The following is a 16,954-nucleotide window of genomic DNA, read 5'->3' as shown; positions in this document are numbered from 1 at the left end:
GTATGCAGGTGGAACAGAAGTTCAGTATAGTCCTGGTGCCTAGATGAAATATTATCTTGGCTTTCCATGAGGAGAGTAATGCAGCTGAAAAATGAGAATGGCTTTTGCAAAAGTTGTGACAAGGAAATTGAAATTAAATTGCCTTAGCCCCGGCTGATTTGAAAGCCAAAGCAAAGAGTGGCAAGGAGGGTATGTTTTTTGAAAGGAGAAAGCATTTATCTGGACACTTCTTTGTCTGGTGTCACTAGGAGAGTAATATTGAATCAGGTCTCACAAAGCAGTTGTGATGAAGGGCATGTGTTCAGGACCTTCTGAGAGGGATCAGTCAAATTAGATGAATGGCTGTCCTCAACTGGAATCAAAGATGTTGAGCATCTCTGAAAGCCTAACATTGTCCTCCTGCAAAAAACCGGTTTATAGGGAAGAGGGGAAGGTTGAAACAGATTGCATTTTGAGAAGTGAGGATTACCCTTTATTTCTGTCCTGTCCCCACTCCCCTCTTTTCCTGTCAGGGTGCCCTGACTTTGTTAATGGAAAATTCCTTCTGTCTCTAGAGGACTCATGAGACCTCTTACACCCTCTCTGGAGATGTAGTTTGCCTTTTCTGCTGATGACCTTTATAAGCTATTGAGTTACAAATGAGTAACAACAGCAGGAGCAAACCTGAGAAAGAAAAGGAGATAGGAACAAATGTCAAGTGGAGTGTCTGAGTAGAGAAGACATTGCTTCAGGATAAATTAAACTTCTGTTTGTGTACTTAACAAAAATTGCAAATTGTCATTTTTAATGGGAATTACTTCTTCCTGTGTGTTCTACATACAGCCCAAAATATGTCTTGCTTCTCAAAGTGTATTTAGCCTGCTTAGGTAGTAGACTTTGTTGAGACTTCTATTGAAATGCATTCTTAGCTCCCCTTCTACAAAGCAATGGAAATCACAAGAAAAATAAGCAATAGAAGAATAGGCTGACTTAAATAGACCTTCATAACTTAGTTGCTAGTTATATTAGCTTATATGTCCTAGCTGTTAAAGCTCTATTTCCAAAAGGTTTTTTGAATGTAATTATTTTCTAGTATAGTCTTAAAATGTTATACATAGGCCAGGGAAATGTTTGGTTGTTCTTTTTTTTTCTAAAAACAAATGCCAAGTCTGTGGTATTATCTTCCTTTATTTCTGACATACATTTCAGTATATATAATGACTTAATTACAGGAGTCGCATCTTGTAAGTAGGGTGACCATAGGGCAAGGCTAGAAAGCTCATGTGATGGTCCTCAGGCCTGAGAGAGTTTGTTAGGCTTGGTATCTTGATCTCTGCAGAGCTGATCTGATGTCTGACCTCCAGTGGCTGCACAAGTGGGCATTTTATTTGCTTTGTTCTGTATGAATGGTATTTGAACACACCGGTATCTTACTTGTAAACACACCAGTATCTTATTTTACTAGGCACTGATATGCCTTCTAGAATATCCTTTATCAGTGTCCTCAGTCTGAGTACCACAATGGTCAAATGTGTAGAGTTTAAAGTTCTACCATTTTTTTGAACCTAGCAACAACAATTTTTTTTTTTTAATGTACAGTACCTCAGCTTCACTGTTTATTTGTTCATGTTTCATATGGCTTTGGAGCATTTTTAAATCCTTATTGATGTCTGTTTAATTTTGCAGTGAAAATAGCAAACTATGGAGGTTTCCAGAAGCTCGGAAAACTGTTAGCAAGTCACTATGTTACAGAAATTTCTTTAGAATAATTGATCATGTGTCTGCTTTGAAAAAACTGGCCATTATCCGCATGTTCACACATCAGATCACAGCCAGAGTAGCAGCAACAGTGGCTTCTCATCCCTGTTTCTTGATCGTCTGGTCCTGTGACAATAGCCATGGTGGGTTGGCTCCTTGATACAGAGGCCCCAAAAATGTCTAGGATCACGATGAAGGACCCCTAGTGGAGGAGTTTAAAATTACTCTGGTGAGGGGTTTTGCCCTTTTCACCAATTTTTCAAGCCTAGGAAAGTATGACAGTGGTAGGGCTTGGGTTTCTTTTCCCCCTTGTCTTCATGTATTACTGACTATCCACTTATAACCTCCATTGCAAACAAATACTGTTCTGGTTCCAGCCAGGATAGGGTTAATTTTTCCAGCAGCCAGGAGACAGCATTCTGTACCATCTCACAAGTTCGATGGGGATGGGAGAAAGGATCTTTCCAGGTCACTTATCCTGGCAGTGGTGAACTGTTTTTGGGAATTTTCAGTGTGGTGAGCACTCACGTGTTAACTATTTTCCTCCTTCTTGCACGCCCTTTTATTAATATTCTATTCAGTTGTTTTGCTTGCAATTAAATCAGTTACACAAATTATTTGCTTAAAACATAAACCCTTTTAGTGAAGTCATAACTGCAGTAAAAGTGTTGTACGCTAGCTTTTACTAGAGTTAAAAACGGATGAAGACCACTTTCTGTAACAATGCCAGACACTAACACAACTGATTAAGAAGTTTTGCCTCACTGCCATCAGACACCTAGACAATTAAAAAAAAAAAAAAAAAAAAAAAAAAAGCCTTCAAAGTAGCTTAGGTAAGTTAGGAGTAGGGGTTTTTTTTCAATTACATGAGGGAAAACTGGTATTTTGACACACAACCACAGTAGTAAAAGGAAGTGAATGCAGTAAAGTTCACAGCTGTATTTCCCTGAAAAGCAAACCACTGGCATTAACTAAATTACTGTCCAGTTTTGTGACTACAACCTTTTTTCAGAGTAGACTAAAATTCAGCCCTGCACTGTAAGGGCTGAAACCTACATCCATACTTACCTTTCCACAGGCATTCCCTGATTTGCTTTCAATAATGATACTCAGAGAAAGGCAACACACCAAGGCTTTCTACTGTATTTCAGCCATTCATCCAACCAAAAGATGCCTATGAAAGCTCAAAATAAAAACCACCCCAAAATAAATTACATCCCCAAACTCAAAGTTTAAGAAGTAGAACTTTATTCACACATTTGAAACAAGACAATAGCCATCCTGAAACCAGCTGTCATATTTTATGATTCTAATCAGACCTGTAAGATGTCCCTCCTACTGTGACAATGCAATGTTTTCCGTGTCAGTGCCACCAATGGCCACTGTAACACACATGGCTGCCATAGCTCTCTCCAAAAAGAGGATACCATAATCAACCATTCTGGTGCTGCCACCCAGACAGAAAGTCTGAGAAATGCAAGATGTGTTGAGAGATAAATGAAATCTATCACATGGAGTCAAAAGAGTTAAATCTATCATGGTAAGAAGACTTGAAATCGCCTCAGGTAAAAAGTATTTTGTTGCTGCAGTGCTTTTGAAATACATTTGACTAGAGATCTTTAAGAAATAGTTCATTTCAACACACATTTAATTACTAGACTGAAGTTATTTATTTCTTAATAGGGACAGCTCAGTGTTAAGAAAATGTTACGACTAATTGTCTTGATAAAGTTCTTCACAATCCCCAATGCGTAAGTGATATACACCTCTCAGTGGAAAAGATTTGTACCTGGCTTTAAAAAAGAAGCAAAAATTAGTATAAAAGAGCTTTTTGGTTTTAAACACACAAAGAATTACAGTAATTTCATTATTACAAGCCACACCTGATTATAAGCCGCACATCTGGATGTCGGCAATGTTTATGTCTTTGTCCATGTATAAACCGCACCAGATTATAAACCACACTTTCGTTCGCAGGGAGGACCCACGTGCAACAAAGTAATGAATTAATAATGGAATCACGGGATCGCTTGCCCTGGCCCGGAGCTGCCCTGCGGTGCCGGTGGGAGGGAGGCACGGAGCCCGCCCTCACCTGCAGCAGCAGTGGGAGGGGGAGGCACAGAGCCCCTGCCCCTCCCCACCGGGCCACGGGGCCGGCAGGAAGGAGCCCCCGCCTCCTACCTCCGTGCTGCCAGCGGCACGAAGCCTGCCTCAACTTGCTGCGCAACAGAGTAACCAATTTGTAATAATCGCGCATTCCCGGGTTTTACTGGCAGGTGCTTGGCTCGGCACCCTGGCTTGCACTTCCGGGTTGGGAAACTTCCAAACTTTTTTCATATATTGGCCGCTCCTGAGTGTAAGCCACATTTCTGGAGTGGGAGCAAAATTTTAGTCAAAATGGAGTGGCTTATAATCATGAAATTACTGTATTTCATTACACAGAAATTACATGTTGTCACAGAAAATCAGAAAACAATTCTCCAGAAGAATACAGTTTTGTTTTATAACAAAGTGAATAATACACTGGAGAGTTCTGGACACAGCATTTAAAACAAAAGCATAGGTAGTGAAATACTGAGAACAGAACTGCTCAACATTACCAAACTTAATTTCTCCTGAAAACAAAATTTAGCTACAACCTACCATCCCATCTGTGTAAAGAAACACAGATGGAAAAAACTGCATTTCACTTATAACCTTTTGTTCCTAAAACAACCCACTATGAATCATAATAACAATTCAAATAAACTGCTGTTTACTCAAATAAACTGTTAATCCTGATGTAGACAGATGCTGTAGTCAAAACTCTCATCAGAGCAATTAATACTTTCCTTCATTCTAGCCACAAAAGTACAATTTCACAGCTGCTAAGCAAAGAAGGGATTACTACTGGCAGAAGTAGTCTTTACAGAGAGCTGTAAGAGCGGATGGAAGTCCCAAAGCCAAGAGGTTTTTGAAGGAAGTTCAAAACTTGACTGTATCTTCATTTACCACAAAGCTGCAATACTTACAATCCTTCAGAACAATGGTGGATATTCGGTTAGTTTGCATGTGTTTGTCTCTCCAGCGCTGCTTCCATTCGGCTTTGTTTTAAACCCTACAGGATATAATTTAGTAAAATCTTGGATTTGCCAACATGCAAATAAAAGCTTTAGTCGCAGAACAAAAACATTTCTGGACAGACTTTTTTAGTCCTCTACAAATAACGAACAGCTTTTAACTTTCTTTGGAAATCAGAATGGGCAGTTTAAAAACAATAAAAGCCAAATTACATGTGTTCTTTATAATCAGAGGGTGCACAAAGTAATTTCAAATATATGCTTCTTATTCAATTGAAAGTAAATTAATGCAATCCACAATTATATATAATCTGAAGCATCAAATCCTCTCTTTCCAACTTCCTCAGTGCAAAGAGTTCAGCACATCATTTTCTTTCTTCATAAGTGCACAGATGAAAACACAAATCAACAGTACAAGTCACAGATTTTCAAAGTCACAGCACAACTATACTGACAGTTTATGCTGGACCTTCACAATGATATGAAACAATTACTGATGAACAATCTCTGCAGAAGTGCCAAATCTGATCTTAAATGTGATACTACCACTCATACTGAAAGAAAATACATAGAAGACTATCAAAAAATAAACGTATTTACTCCCCCTATCTACAAAGACACAACTGGTGTTTTAGAATGGCTGAAAAACAGTGGCTATAAAAGTAGCTGACAGGAACCCTCCAGTTGAACAAAGTACTAAAACATCAACTAAATACACGCATGGACACACACACATATGTGTGTGTGTGTGTATATATATATATATATATATATATTTGCTGGCTCACATAAATTCTACTCAATGACAATACTTATACAATACTAAACACCCTTAAACACAGCAATTGTAAATCAGAATAAGCAGCCCTCCCTTTATGGTTTCTTGCTGCAAACAGAAGCACCGACAGCAGTGCAAAATTACCAAGACGCTTCAAAGCAGCACATACCAGGTAATAACCAGTGTGGTAACCACTCATGTACCAGGCTATCAACATGCTCCCCAGTGCTTCATCGTCCTCAGCAGAGTCTGGCCTCATTGGTGGTGGAGGAGGAATCAACTAAGAAATCACAAAAGAAATGCCTGTGTTTTAATAGGGTGTTTCCCAGATTAAAGTCTATTATTCTTACAGAATTTAATTATTCTAAAATTCTAATCCTAAAAGATTAAAACATGAAATTCAGTTTATTCTCTGAGAAGAAGTCAAAGATGTTTTCTGAACTCATGTAATTTCCAAAGCCTAGGAAAAACAAGACTCCTGTAGCTTACATGTACACAAAAAGTGTTACTAGGGAAAAATACTATCTTCTTCAGTGAAATGCTGCTAATATAAACTGTAGTTTCTTCAAATAATTTAACCCTTGATATTCTTACCAACAGCTTCACTGTCACAGAAATGAGTGCAAATCAGACCTTGTATGTTAGATTATCATAATATTTGCAACTGAATGTATTAACAAATACGTGAAAAATACAGGCAAACTGAAAAAAATGTGTTCTAAAAACACAGGTAGTGAGAAAACCTGAGATCACCAATACTCATTTTCCCCATTCTTCTGTCACTTACTGGTGGTCCTGCTGGGAAGGGAGGGGGCCAGCAAGATAGAAATGATGGAGGTACCTTGAATTTTGATCCAGACTACACAGGAAAAAAAAAGTAGAACAGTACAAATTAAAAGGGAACTTTTGTGGTGTTAGGATTTTACTTCAGAGAACTATGTGAATCAATTCACATACCTTAAACAACAGACAACATGCCCCCGCAATTTAATGAAAATACAGACAGTAGCTATTTCTGAGGTGCATTCCATAATTTGAAAAGTACAGCTTAAGATTACTCATGTCACTGAGGTAAACACTGCTGAAATAGGGTTCTTGTTAATACAAGCATTTTTAGAAGGTTTTCCTAAGTGGAAGTCAATGGGCACATTCTCAACAGGAAGAAACAGATCAAATGTTCACACATGCAAACAGGTAATTCCTCTGCTGCTGTGCAGATGGGGAATTTGACTAAATTCCATTATGCAAGTGAGTGTCCTTAAATAAAGATCTAGATAAAAGCCTACTGATACAAAAAAGATTAAATAGAACCTTATACAGAAATCTTGCAAACAGTACGAACAGTAATATTTAGAAAACATAATGCCATGTTTTAGAAAACAACTGCATTATTACTTAGATTCCTACACAATAGGAACACTGAAGGGTCTATCAATACCCCATTCACTCCTAACTCAAGAGAGCAGCTACAGCTGAGAGGCTCTATGACATGTGAACATCACCTTTAACACCTTCAGTGTCCTGTGAAGCAAAACATACCAAAATCTTAAAACATCAACTGCACTGCCACTGATCACATCACCAGAATCCAGGGAACATGCCTCTTTTAAGTTAGAAGGCAATTGGAAAGCCAGTGTTAGTTAAGGACCAAAAGGTTCTCCTCACTAGACAGCAGCACTGCAGAAGGACTATACTGTGGCCAGATAAATGGCAGACCAACAGACACTGACATACGTATCGGTATATCCATTCCCAAAATGCTGCTAATTGAATTCTAGACAATGATAATTACCATCATATTGTCTCAGGATTCACAAGAATACCAGGCTTAACAACGGTACATGAATTATTTCAATTAAGGTTGAGCTTACCTTTCCTAGGCCTGGGGCTGGGGGTGGTGGTGTGGGAAATCTCAAGTTTTGCGGGGAAAATCTTGATTTTGTGCAGTTGTTTTTGTTTCGGGGTGACTGGGAAGATTTTTCACTTTCATCTGTTGAATATGGAGTCTCATTGTCATTCTAAAAGACAAAGACATTTTTATGACATGCACTAAACAAAAGTTTACAACAAGCAATTTTAGTGTGAAAAAGCCTGGAAAGTTCCATTCACACACTTCCCTCCCTCTACCCCTCTCAGTCCTACTTAGGAATAACTTTATCTACCCATCATTTTAGCTACGTTATCTTTCACTAGTGAATTTCTGGTTGTCCCTTCCCTTTCTTCCATGCTGTGTTCAAGAAGTAAAGAGATACTTTCATTCCTTCCATCAACTTGTGTCTGTTTACAACAGAATTGTGCATTGCTTCTCATTCTGAACATCAGCAGTGCCGCCAGACATACTAAAAGGAGTTTATTCTCCAGCTTCCCCACTTCTTTACAGAAAAAATGAAAAAGTCCCTCACCTCCCCAGAATGCCCCATCCCATTTACTGTTTCATCGCTGGCTGGAGGAAGTAGATCAGACAGGTTCTGCTCCTCCTGATTTCCATATCCCGTGTAAGTGACAACACATGTACCTCTCTTCTGGTTGATGGAGGCAATAGTTGCTAGATACAAATTACCATCCTCAGACCAAACAGCACTGCAGCTGTCACCAACCTTCCACTGCAACGGAAGCAAGAGAAGCGTGTAAATACCTACGTACCTACATCAACGATAGAACAGAAGGTGTCTTTTCCCAAACTACTTTTTGTCCAGAAAGATGGACACCCCCTACAGTGTCTCCTTTGTATTTACCGAAATTTCTCTATGTAACCTAAAAATAAAGTTTATAATGTTATCACCCCACACCAACGCTCCAAACTGTTACTGTCGAGGTGATGAAGTAGCTACTTCTGAGTACGGAAGTACAACACGCAGTACGAGCACCACCGGCATTTACAAGTGAGACGACCTGTTTCAAAGGCGCTGTATTGCTCTTGTTTCTATTTCTGTTCTTTTTATGTTTTTTTCTCTTTATCACCAGGCGCTGCTCCTGCTTCTCCGAAGGCTCAGAGCATTCTCCATTCTTTAAGGCATTCTTAGGGAAGAGAAAAGAGAAAACAAATAAATGCCAATCCAGCGGCCTCAGCCCTGGATCCAGCCACGGCCGCACCGACCCCTTACCTTGAAGGAGGCCACCGCCTTGTCGTACGCCTTGATGAGGGCCGTGTCGTCCCAGATGTCCGAGTCGTCGCTCTGTGGAGGGCACACACCCTTCAGCGCCATCGCAAGGCCCCGCTCCCGGCCCCGCTCCCGGCCCCGCTCCCGGCCCGCCCCGCCGTTCCCACCTGCCCGGTGCCGCGCCGGAACACCATCGCGTCCGCCATGGCCGCGCGCCCGCCGCGCACGCGCCGAGCCCCGCGCCCGCCCCGCCGCCGGAAGGGGCGCGGCCCTGCCCGGGCGCGCCGGGAGGCACCGCCGCCGCCGCGGGGGGCCCTGGGCCGGCTCACCGGGAAAGCCGCCCTGGGGAGCTGCGGGGCGGCAGCCGGGACAGAGAGACCGACAGGCGGGCAGACGAATTGCTGCTGTGTTCACTGCTGGGCTCCTCCGTACCGGAAAGACAAGGAGCTGCTGGAAGGGGTCCAGCAAAGGGTCACAAAGATTTGAGGTCTGGAGCGTTTCTCTTATGAGCAGAGGCTGCAGCGGTTGGGCCTGTTCAGTCCGAAGAAGACTCAGGGAGGGTCTTATAAAAACGTACAAGTAACTCGAAGGCAGGTGCCCAGAGAATGGTGCCCAGGACTCTTTTCAGTAGTGCTCAGCGACAGGACAAACAGTAATGGCCCTAAACTAAAACACAAGAAATTCCACTTCAATATAACAAAGAACTTCTTTACACTGAGGGTGGCAGAGCACTGGAACAGGCTGCCCGGCGAAGTAATGGAGTCTCGCTCTCTGGAGACATTCAAACCTCACCTATGTCACCTGCTCCAGAGGTCCCTTCCAAACATGACAATTCTGTCTTTCTGTGGATTTGTTTAATTTCTCAACTAACTGCACCTGTTAAAGTGCCAGCACCAGCTATATTTTCCTTCCAGCTCTCCTAAAACTGTGCCAGGGGCCTGTTACCGATAAATGAATGCACTTAGAAGGAACGCAGCTTTAAAAGCAAAGGCTTCAAAAGCTGGCTCTAGAGACTGAACCTGCTGCTGAGAAACACTCAGTGCAGGCAGCTCCAGGTTGCAGCTGAAGTGGGAGCCCAAGGCAAGAGGCTGTGAACTGCCAACCGACTGCACAACAAAGGGCACAGGGACCTGTGGCACCAAACAGGGAACTGAGACAAGGCAAGAGCCAGGACCCACCCCTAGACTGAGAGGATATAAAAGCCCAGGGGTTCCTTTGCTTAGGGTCCCTCTGCTGAGGCACCAGAGCTGCTACTTTGATAGTTATTGCACCAAGATTTGATTTTATTTAAGATCACGATGTATGAGAATCTGCTATGCGAAACCTGGGTTTTGAGCTAGAAATGAGTCCTGGTCTGAATGAGAGTGCCAGGGGTGTAGCTGTGATGGGGCTTCAGTCCCAGCTCAGGTGGTGCAAATGTGACTGCCACAGTGGTTCCTGGATGGACAGGTGGGGAAGTTTTCTCAACCATTTTCCAATAGTCAGTACACAATATACTCAACCATGCCTGTGAAGCAAGGAGTGAGTTTTTCCACACTAACTTTTATTCCTGGGACAGGTTTAAGCAGTAATTTCAAATCATTTTAGTGGCGTGACAATCTCAAGATCTGTTTCCATTGGAACTCATTAACATCAAGCCTGCAGCTTCTTTTAAGTTAGTATCAGGATCAACTGAGTTACTTTTGTACACCAATGTCTGCAGCTCAAAGAGGCATTTTTCCCTATAGGGCAGGCTTAAATTGCATGTGACAGTGCCTATAATATGCATTTCTTATAAACTCTACCTATACTTGATATTACACTTACGTTCTTATACTTAGCTCTCCACAGGATTATCGATTCCTTATGTTCTTGGTTGCTTCTTAGAAATCAACAGATTCTGAAGCATAACTATTTCTGATTAGACAGTATTTCATGCAACATTTTATTGTAAAAATAGTTTGAGATTTACAGTTCAGACCTCTGCAAGGTTAAGCACATTTTACAAGTGTGTTCCATTCTGAATGAAGCTGTACTTTCGACAATTCAGGCAACCAAATCTGGTCTTAACTGTAGATTCTGTAACTGGAACCACTAAGTAAAACTAACAAATACAGCAAAAGCTAGAATAAAGCTATTGCTTTTATTCATACACATGCAGAAGAGTGTAGTTAGTTTTGAAAAAGCATTGTAGACAACTAGGCTTATAGTAACCAGAAAATACTCTAACTAATGCTAGTTGAACAACTCTGCACAATAAATGTTTAATCATTTAATGGCCAAACACTTTTATGAATGATCTTCTAGGTCGTTCTGCTTCATTCGGTGCGCTCTATCTTATCCATAGCGGCAGTTCATTTTGCTCCTGCCTGCAGAGACTTCCTTTCATTAGCTGCTTTTTGCTTTTGCTGCATTATTTCAGAGTCTCTGTGAAAAAAAAAAAAGCTGGATATCAGATACTAGCTCACAATTTCTCAAAGAAGAGTTCCCTCTCTTTAATAACCCCCACTTGAAGAAGGAAAAAAAGATGAGTATAAAATTTATCTGTTAGACACAAGCACAGTATTTCTATTACCCTGCTTTTCTCAGGGCATGCATTACTCCATGAGGCAGACAATTTACTTGATTAGTAGACCTCATATAATCCCTTCCATTGTAGAAGTAAAGGACATAATGGATCAAGCATCTTCAAGAAAGCATTACATAATCTTGTCCTGTTTTTGCAGTAGGCAAAAAGCTGCTCAAAAAATTAAAAAGCTTTACAGGACTTAATAAAAATAAATCTGTTTAACAGCAGATAAGCAAAATTTCATCCACAGTTTATACTCTGGCAAGTGATTAGGCCAATGAATAAAAACAAGGTATTCAAATGCTGTGTCAGCTAAGACACTGGATTCTTTCTGACCCATTTCCCTCTCCTTTTTTTGCCTAAAAAATTTAGTCAACTTTACTAGCTCTTACCTCTGTTTCCTCTGAGAAGCAGACAAGCTATCTTCTTTCCTTTTGCCTTTGTGGATCTCCTGAGTTTTCTTCAGGTTCTTTTGGCGGGCAAGTTCACGCTGGTTCCCACCTGCAAGATATACAATTAAACAAGTACTACCACTTGTTTTTTCCCCACACAGTCTGCCTGTGTGAAAGTCTGTTATAAAGGCAGTACAGTTTGGCACCATGTGTAGAGCTGTTGTGGTCCTATCTTCTATCTCAGTGCCTTCTCCCAGTGTACAGCAAGAGAAATGAAAGGTTCATAGTTGTTACTTTTTCAATTCTATATGTCATCTCCAAGAGATTACCAAAATGCTAATATTCCTTACAGAAACAAAATGTAGTTTGCCATAGAGGACTGAAGGAAAACCATCACACCAATAGGTGTGGGCAAAATCATGTCAGTAACTTATCCAAAGAGGAGTCATCCACTCTCAGATTTCAGCATTCAATATAGCTTACAAATTAATTTTAGACTGAAAGAGCAACATTGAAATTGATTACACTCAACTACTATTGAGACCTCAATGTTTTGTTGTTTTCTTTTTTTTCTTTTTTTTTTTTTTAATTTGAAGTCAAGTGCAGAACTTAAGCCTGAGCTTCAGCAACTGGACGGCATTACTTCCAACAAAAGTGAGAGGAGTAACATTACTTCAATATATACAAAAAGACACAAACCCACATCACTGTCAGTAGAGAAGACACTCATAGAACAGACAGCTTTCCCCACGACTGCCAACCCAATAAACTACCAACAAGATAGGAATGCAACCTCTTTGATCATACAGAGTTCCTGAGTGCACAGCATCAGAACTATCGACTCTCCATCTAAATACTCAAGGTATTCCAGGCAATGGCGACAGACTGCAAACTTTACTGCATTAACTGGCAATCTCTCTTCAGTGTTATCTTCCTTAGTTCTATTTTGCTCCAACCTGCCAAACCTGGTTCACTGTCTTGGTACTTCTTGCTATACTTCTTTTGGATTGACGGTGTTCCAGATACACTAGGCATAATCATATGTGCTGTTGAACTAACATGATTGCATTCCTTTGCATTCAAAAATGACAATTCCATCTCTTCATAATTTCTGTTGTGTCTCTTTTCAGTCTCTCTACAGTTTTAAGAATGCCTATGTCATCTCTCAGTCTCAAAGCCAGAAATCTCAATCTCCAGGTGCCTGTAATTTCTGGTCTATAAAAGCATCTTAGGACTAGGTCACTTTTAAACAACACTCCACTGTTATGATGCACCACTTTGTACCCCTACCACTTCTAAGCAAAGGCACCTGCCATGTCAACAAGTAGACAAGAGCAACCCTGCAGAAGCAGGGGTTTGTGCATTCTTCACAAAACCTATGGACTCCCTGCTAAGAGATGCCAGAAGCTCAAGTGAAAACAGCTCTGTATGACTGCTGCTTCCCAAGGGCTGCTCTTGTCTTGAAAGATAACTTTTGTCTGTGCCAGGACATTAAGTACCCCCTTTTGGAAAAGCTAAGAGAACTTTTACTTATCATCCTCACTAACATCCTGTGTCCAAAGTCCATCTAGAAGAAGACCAGTTGTTCAGAGACTGAAGCAAACCAGCTGTTTCTGGCAGTACTAGTGTTGATTAGAACTTGATGACTCATGAGCAGATGACACATTCCAGGCCATAAATGGCTCCTGAGTTTTGTGGTGCTCAAGAGGCAAGAACATTATATGAACGACTGGGCAACAGTGAAAGAGCTCTTCTGCAGTGCTTAAAAAAAAAAAAAAAAAGTATTATCCTTTATCAGAGAGGAAGTCAAAACAAACTGCTAAAGCCAGAATTACCCTTCACCCCAAACCTTGTGTACTTCCTTATGAGCAGTTACTCTCCATCCTTAACCTCCAGTTCTTCTTTGTTTTCCAAGCAAACACTAAACATGGGCTTTGCAGAGTCTTTCCATATGCACAGTAAGGTTTTATATTTAGGAAGAGAAGTCAGTTGTATCACTGAAAAGTAGCTGGCACAGCAAAGCAGGGAAGGTAGAAAAGCTGAGCAAAACAGAATGCACACAAAGCACAGAGTACCAAACAACTGTCTGAAGAGAAACTTATGTGTACCACCAATGCTTCCAAGTAAACATTGCCAAGGACTATTTGTCCCCATTACTTCATCTGGGACACTGAATTTCTACCTTCAAGGGAACCACTGGTGTTTTCTACATTCTGTAATATCAATCTAAATCTTGTCCCAACAGAAGACAATTCACCTTCCTGAAATTCAAGCATCAACTGCCACAAAAAGACCAGTACACCCTTCCTGCTTATACATTCCTCTTTAAGCATTCCCATCCTGGCCTGCTTGTGCAAGACAGGGATGTTAGTTCAACCTCTTCTTGCTCTTCCAACTCCAGGAGAAGAAAAATGCCAACAAAAATCATGAATGTACCTCTTTATTATGTTCTGTGCACAAACTGTTTACACTGCAGGTCTTCAGCTGCACTTCACCAGCAGTGTATCCTCATACCTGTGTATTCTCGAGATTAATTTGAAAGCACAGCCCCAAAACTATAGGTTTTTTCGAGTGACTGTAAAAGCATAACCTCGATTAAACACAAGGAGTTTCTTTACTGCCAAACATAGCAGGCAGAAGGCACAGGAGCACTCACAGCAGTCAGGGGAGCCGGAGCATCCTGGGTCCGGTTCATTCTCCGCCATTTTAGAGCGGGTGTACGAACACTGCTGCCCGTCAGCACTGAACACGGTGATGATTTACCGAGTGCTCTTGCCCTTTCAACAACAGCCTCAACAACCCCAAGTTAAGCAGCGCAGCATTCGACGTTCAGCAGTGATATAAAAGTCCTTTATTTCAGTCTGGACGGCAGCCAGGACTGAAATGGAGTGTGGCCGTTGTTTCAGCCCATCATCACCTTTATCTCTTCCTCCGGTCCCGCCACCACTCCTACACCAGAAGGCGGAGGAGGATGTTTTCGCCTTCTGCTTCGGGCAGCGGCAGGACGTGGGAAAAAACCTCCTTCTCCGCACTCACCACTGGCGAGATTCCGCAGGTGGGACGCCAAGTCCGCAAAGAACCAGACGCGGCAGCGGCCTTACAGGGCCTCACGGGGGCGGCCCGACTGCCGGACCCCGGCCCAGGCATGACCCCCAGCTGGACTGCCCTCGCATGTAGCGACCATGCCCGGAACCGACCAGGAGGGCGGCCCAAGTCTCACCACCCACTTCGCCACCCGACAGGCCTCAAGCAGGCCCCCGGTACTCACGGGTCATGGCGAGACGCACAGGCCGCGCAGCACCGCTACCACCGCAAGCTGGCCAGCAACCCTCCACTCCCACCGCCGAAGCCGTCTGAGGCACCACCCGCCGCCGCTGCCCCTTATGGACCTCGCTGGTCGCTGATGTCACGGCGCCGCGCGGACCCGGCCCAATCAGCGAGACGCGCTCCGCTGCCTCCCGCCCCGTGGGCGGGGTCCTGGGAGGTGCGTGCGGTGTGTGCGGCCTAGCCGCGGTGTGAGGGAGAGGTGTGGGGGCTTTGGCGTAACAGCCTGGGCTCGGGGGAGAAGCGGGGGCCTGGAGAGTTTCTGAGAGCCGGCTGAGCCGAGGGCTACGCGGCTGAGGAGCTGTTGGGGTGTTACAGGCAGCTCGGCCGCCCCTATTGGTTGCCCCGTACAAGCACCCCCACCTCCTGCCCCTCCTCTCCTGGTCGGCGCATGCTGATGACGTCGCGGGATCCGCCGCCGGGGCGGCACGCCGTCAGCCGGCCGGGCTCGCGGCATCGCCGGGCCGCCACCGCGCGCTGCTGACGCCGCCGAGCTCGCGGGCGGGCGCGCGGGCGGGCGGGCGCGCGCCTCTCCCGGCGCCGCCGCCGCCATGTTCCGGCGGGCCCGTCTCACCGTGCGGCCCAATGTGCGGCCCCCGGGCAGGGCCGCCGCCACCGGTACTGGCGGGGTGGACCCGGAGCCGCCGGCACCCCCAGGTTGGGACACCCCGGCGGCGGACGGAGCAGGGACTGCGGCGGGATCGGCGGACGCGCGGCCGGCAGAGAGGTGAGTCCCGCCAAGCTCGCTCTAGCAGGGCTGTGTCGGGCCGCCTGCGGCACTGGGCCGCGTATCCCCGGGAGCGGGACGGGCCTGTACAGGGCGGGACCCGGCGGATCCCGGGAGGTAGCGGTGGTTCTCTGTAGCGCTGTTTGTAGCCTGTCACTGTCGGGTTATTGGTGCTGCGCTATCTCCTCCTGAATACCTTGTGAAAGACACGTGCGGTCGGTGCCCGGTGACTGCGCGTCCGGGGCTGTCGGACAGGACAAGGACTTGGGGGTGTTCGACGCATTCGCATTCAGCCTAAGCTGGACCCACGTTTCTTCACTGCCATTGCGCAGTAGGCGCTTGGAATAACACTGGAACGGGCTGCCGAGGGAGTTGGCGGAGTCACCGTCCTTGGAGGTGCTTAGGGATAGATGGTACATGGCATTTGGTGCGATGGTCTAGTTGACAAGGTGGTGTTGGGTCATGGGTTGTACTCGACGATGTCGAGGTGTTTTCCATATTAATTGATTCTGTAAGTTAAGATTGCAGAAGAGTGGCCCAGCGTGGTTTGACACTCGTTTTTCTTCTGGCTCCACACCAGCCAGGAGCTCTGGTTTACGGTGTGCAACAATTCTTTGTACTCTGTAATCAGATGGGCTTGATTTTGCATTCTTACAGCATTTTGTCTTTTGTATCCATTTCTTCATGCATTGGCAAGGGAGGACTTCCTGTCTTTTTGCAGGGTTTTTTGCCTAGATTAGTTTTTAAGTATTTGTGATGGAAGCACATGGTAAAGTTGGCCTTAGGAGCGGTCCTCCCTGAGGATCTCCCTGTTGTGGGTTAAGCCTCGTTGCTACACAGTTTATTACCTGCTTCCCTACACCCCTGCCCCTCCCAGCCTCGTGGGATAGGCAGAAAATTAAAACGGCAAAAGTGCAAGAAAAGGTGTGTCAAGATAAAGACAGTTCAATAGATAAAGAAATAGCAGTGCACACAAGCAAAGCAGAATTGGCAATTCATTCACCACTACCTGGAGGTATTTTACTGTCTCCAGGAAAGAAGAGATTTTGCTGTTGACCTCGTTTTACAGATCCGAGACACACTCTTTTCATGTAGCAAAAGAAGCTAAAGGTTTATTACACACATCCCTTTATACATAGAGTTGTACAAACATCCCATGTCTATCCCCTATTGATCAGTAACAAGCTGTTACCCTGTCAGTTTAGAAAAGGTGTCTATATGCAAGAAAGAGTTGTTTGTGAGATATTGCTTTCATCTTTTACTTGACAGTTGGGAATTGCTGAAACAG

The 16,954-nt window shown here is 43.8% G+C and overlaps 3 protein-coding genes across 5 annotated transcripts in view; 1 reads left to right on the top strand and 2 right to left on the bottom strand.

The window, feature by feature from the left end:
- Window positions 1–2,962: 2,962 nt before the first annotated feature.
- Window positions 2,963–8,897, bottom strand: LOC117010492 (survival motor neuron protein-like). 2 transcript variants are annotated; one of them, XM_033084994.1, is made up of 9 exons: window positions 8,843–8,897; window positions 8,679–8,750; window positions 8,467–8,592; window positions 7,977–8,177; window positions 7,446–7,592; window positions 6,362–6,433; window positions 5,744–5,854; window positions 4,749–4,834; window positions 2,963–3,530 (listed from the first exon to the last, which is right to left on the bottom strand). In XM_033084994.1, exons 1-8 carry the CDS (start codon window positions 8,879–8,881, stop codon window positions 4,778–4,780), a joined length of 825 nt encoding a protein of 274 aa, XP_032940885.1. In that variant the 5' UTR covers window positions 8,882–8,897; the 3' UTR covers window positions 2,963–3,530; window positions 4,749–4,777. The 2 variants fall into 2 exon arrangements, with proteins under 2 accessions (XP_032940885.1, XP_032940886.1); XM_033084995.1 differs by having other exon boundaries at window positions 8,004–8,177.
- Window positions 8,898–10,566: 1,669 nt separating this feature from the next.
- Window positions 10,567–15,361, bottom strand: LOC117010294 (formin-like protein 5; the record flags this gene model as incomplete). Its single annotated transcript, XM_033084598.2, has 3 exons — window positions 10,567–11,081; window positions 11,616–11,724; window positions 14,884–15,361. Coding segments are annotated over 3 exons (660 nt in total), but the record flags the coding sequence as incomplete, so codon positions are not given.
- A 129-nt stretch (window positions 15,362–15,490) lies between these two features.
- Window positions 15,491–16,954, top strand: part of LOC117010374 (transcription factor TFIIIB component B'' homolog) — a 54,965-nt gene continuing 53,501 nt past the window's right edge. For both annotated transcript variants that reach the window (XM_033084792.1, XM_033084791.1), the window contains exon 1: window positions 15,491–15,666. In XM_033084792.1, coding sequence (XP_032940683.1) covers window positions 15,491–15,666 — 176 coding nt within the window. The remainder of the gene's footprint in view (window positions 15,667–16,954) is intronic.

Source organism: Catharus ustulatus, chromosome Z (genome assembly GCF_009819885.2).
Source record: "Catharus ustulatus isolate bCatUst1 chromosome Z, bCatUst1.pri.v2, whole genome shotgun sequence".
Classification (NCBI taxonomy): domain Eukaryota; kingdom Metazoa; phylum Chordata; class Aves; order Passeriformes; family Turdidae; genus Catharus; species Catharus ustulatus.
Note: the sequence above shows the minus strand (reverse complement) of the source record. Positions and strands in the feature narration are given on the sequence as shown.

Coding starts and splice junctions, on each gene's coding strand:
- LOC117010492 (XM_033084994.1), bottom strand. CDS start 8,881: ATGGCGGACGCGATGGTGTTCCGGCGCGGCACCGGGCAG. Junction 6,434..7,445: donor CAGCCCCAGGCCTAGGAAAG/GTAAGCTCAACC, acceptor TTTCCTGTGTAG/TCTGGATCAAAATTCAAGGT. Junction 5,855..6,361: donor CCTTCCCAGCAGGACCACCA/GTAAGTGACAGA, acceptor GTGATTTCTTAG/TTGATTCCTCCTCCACCACC.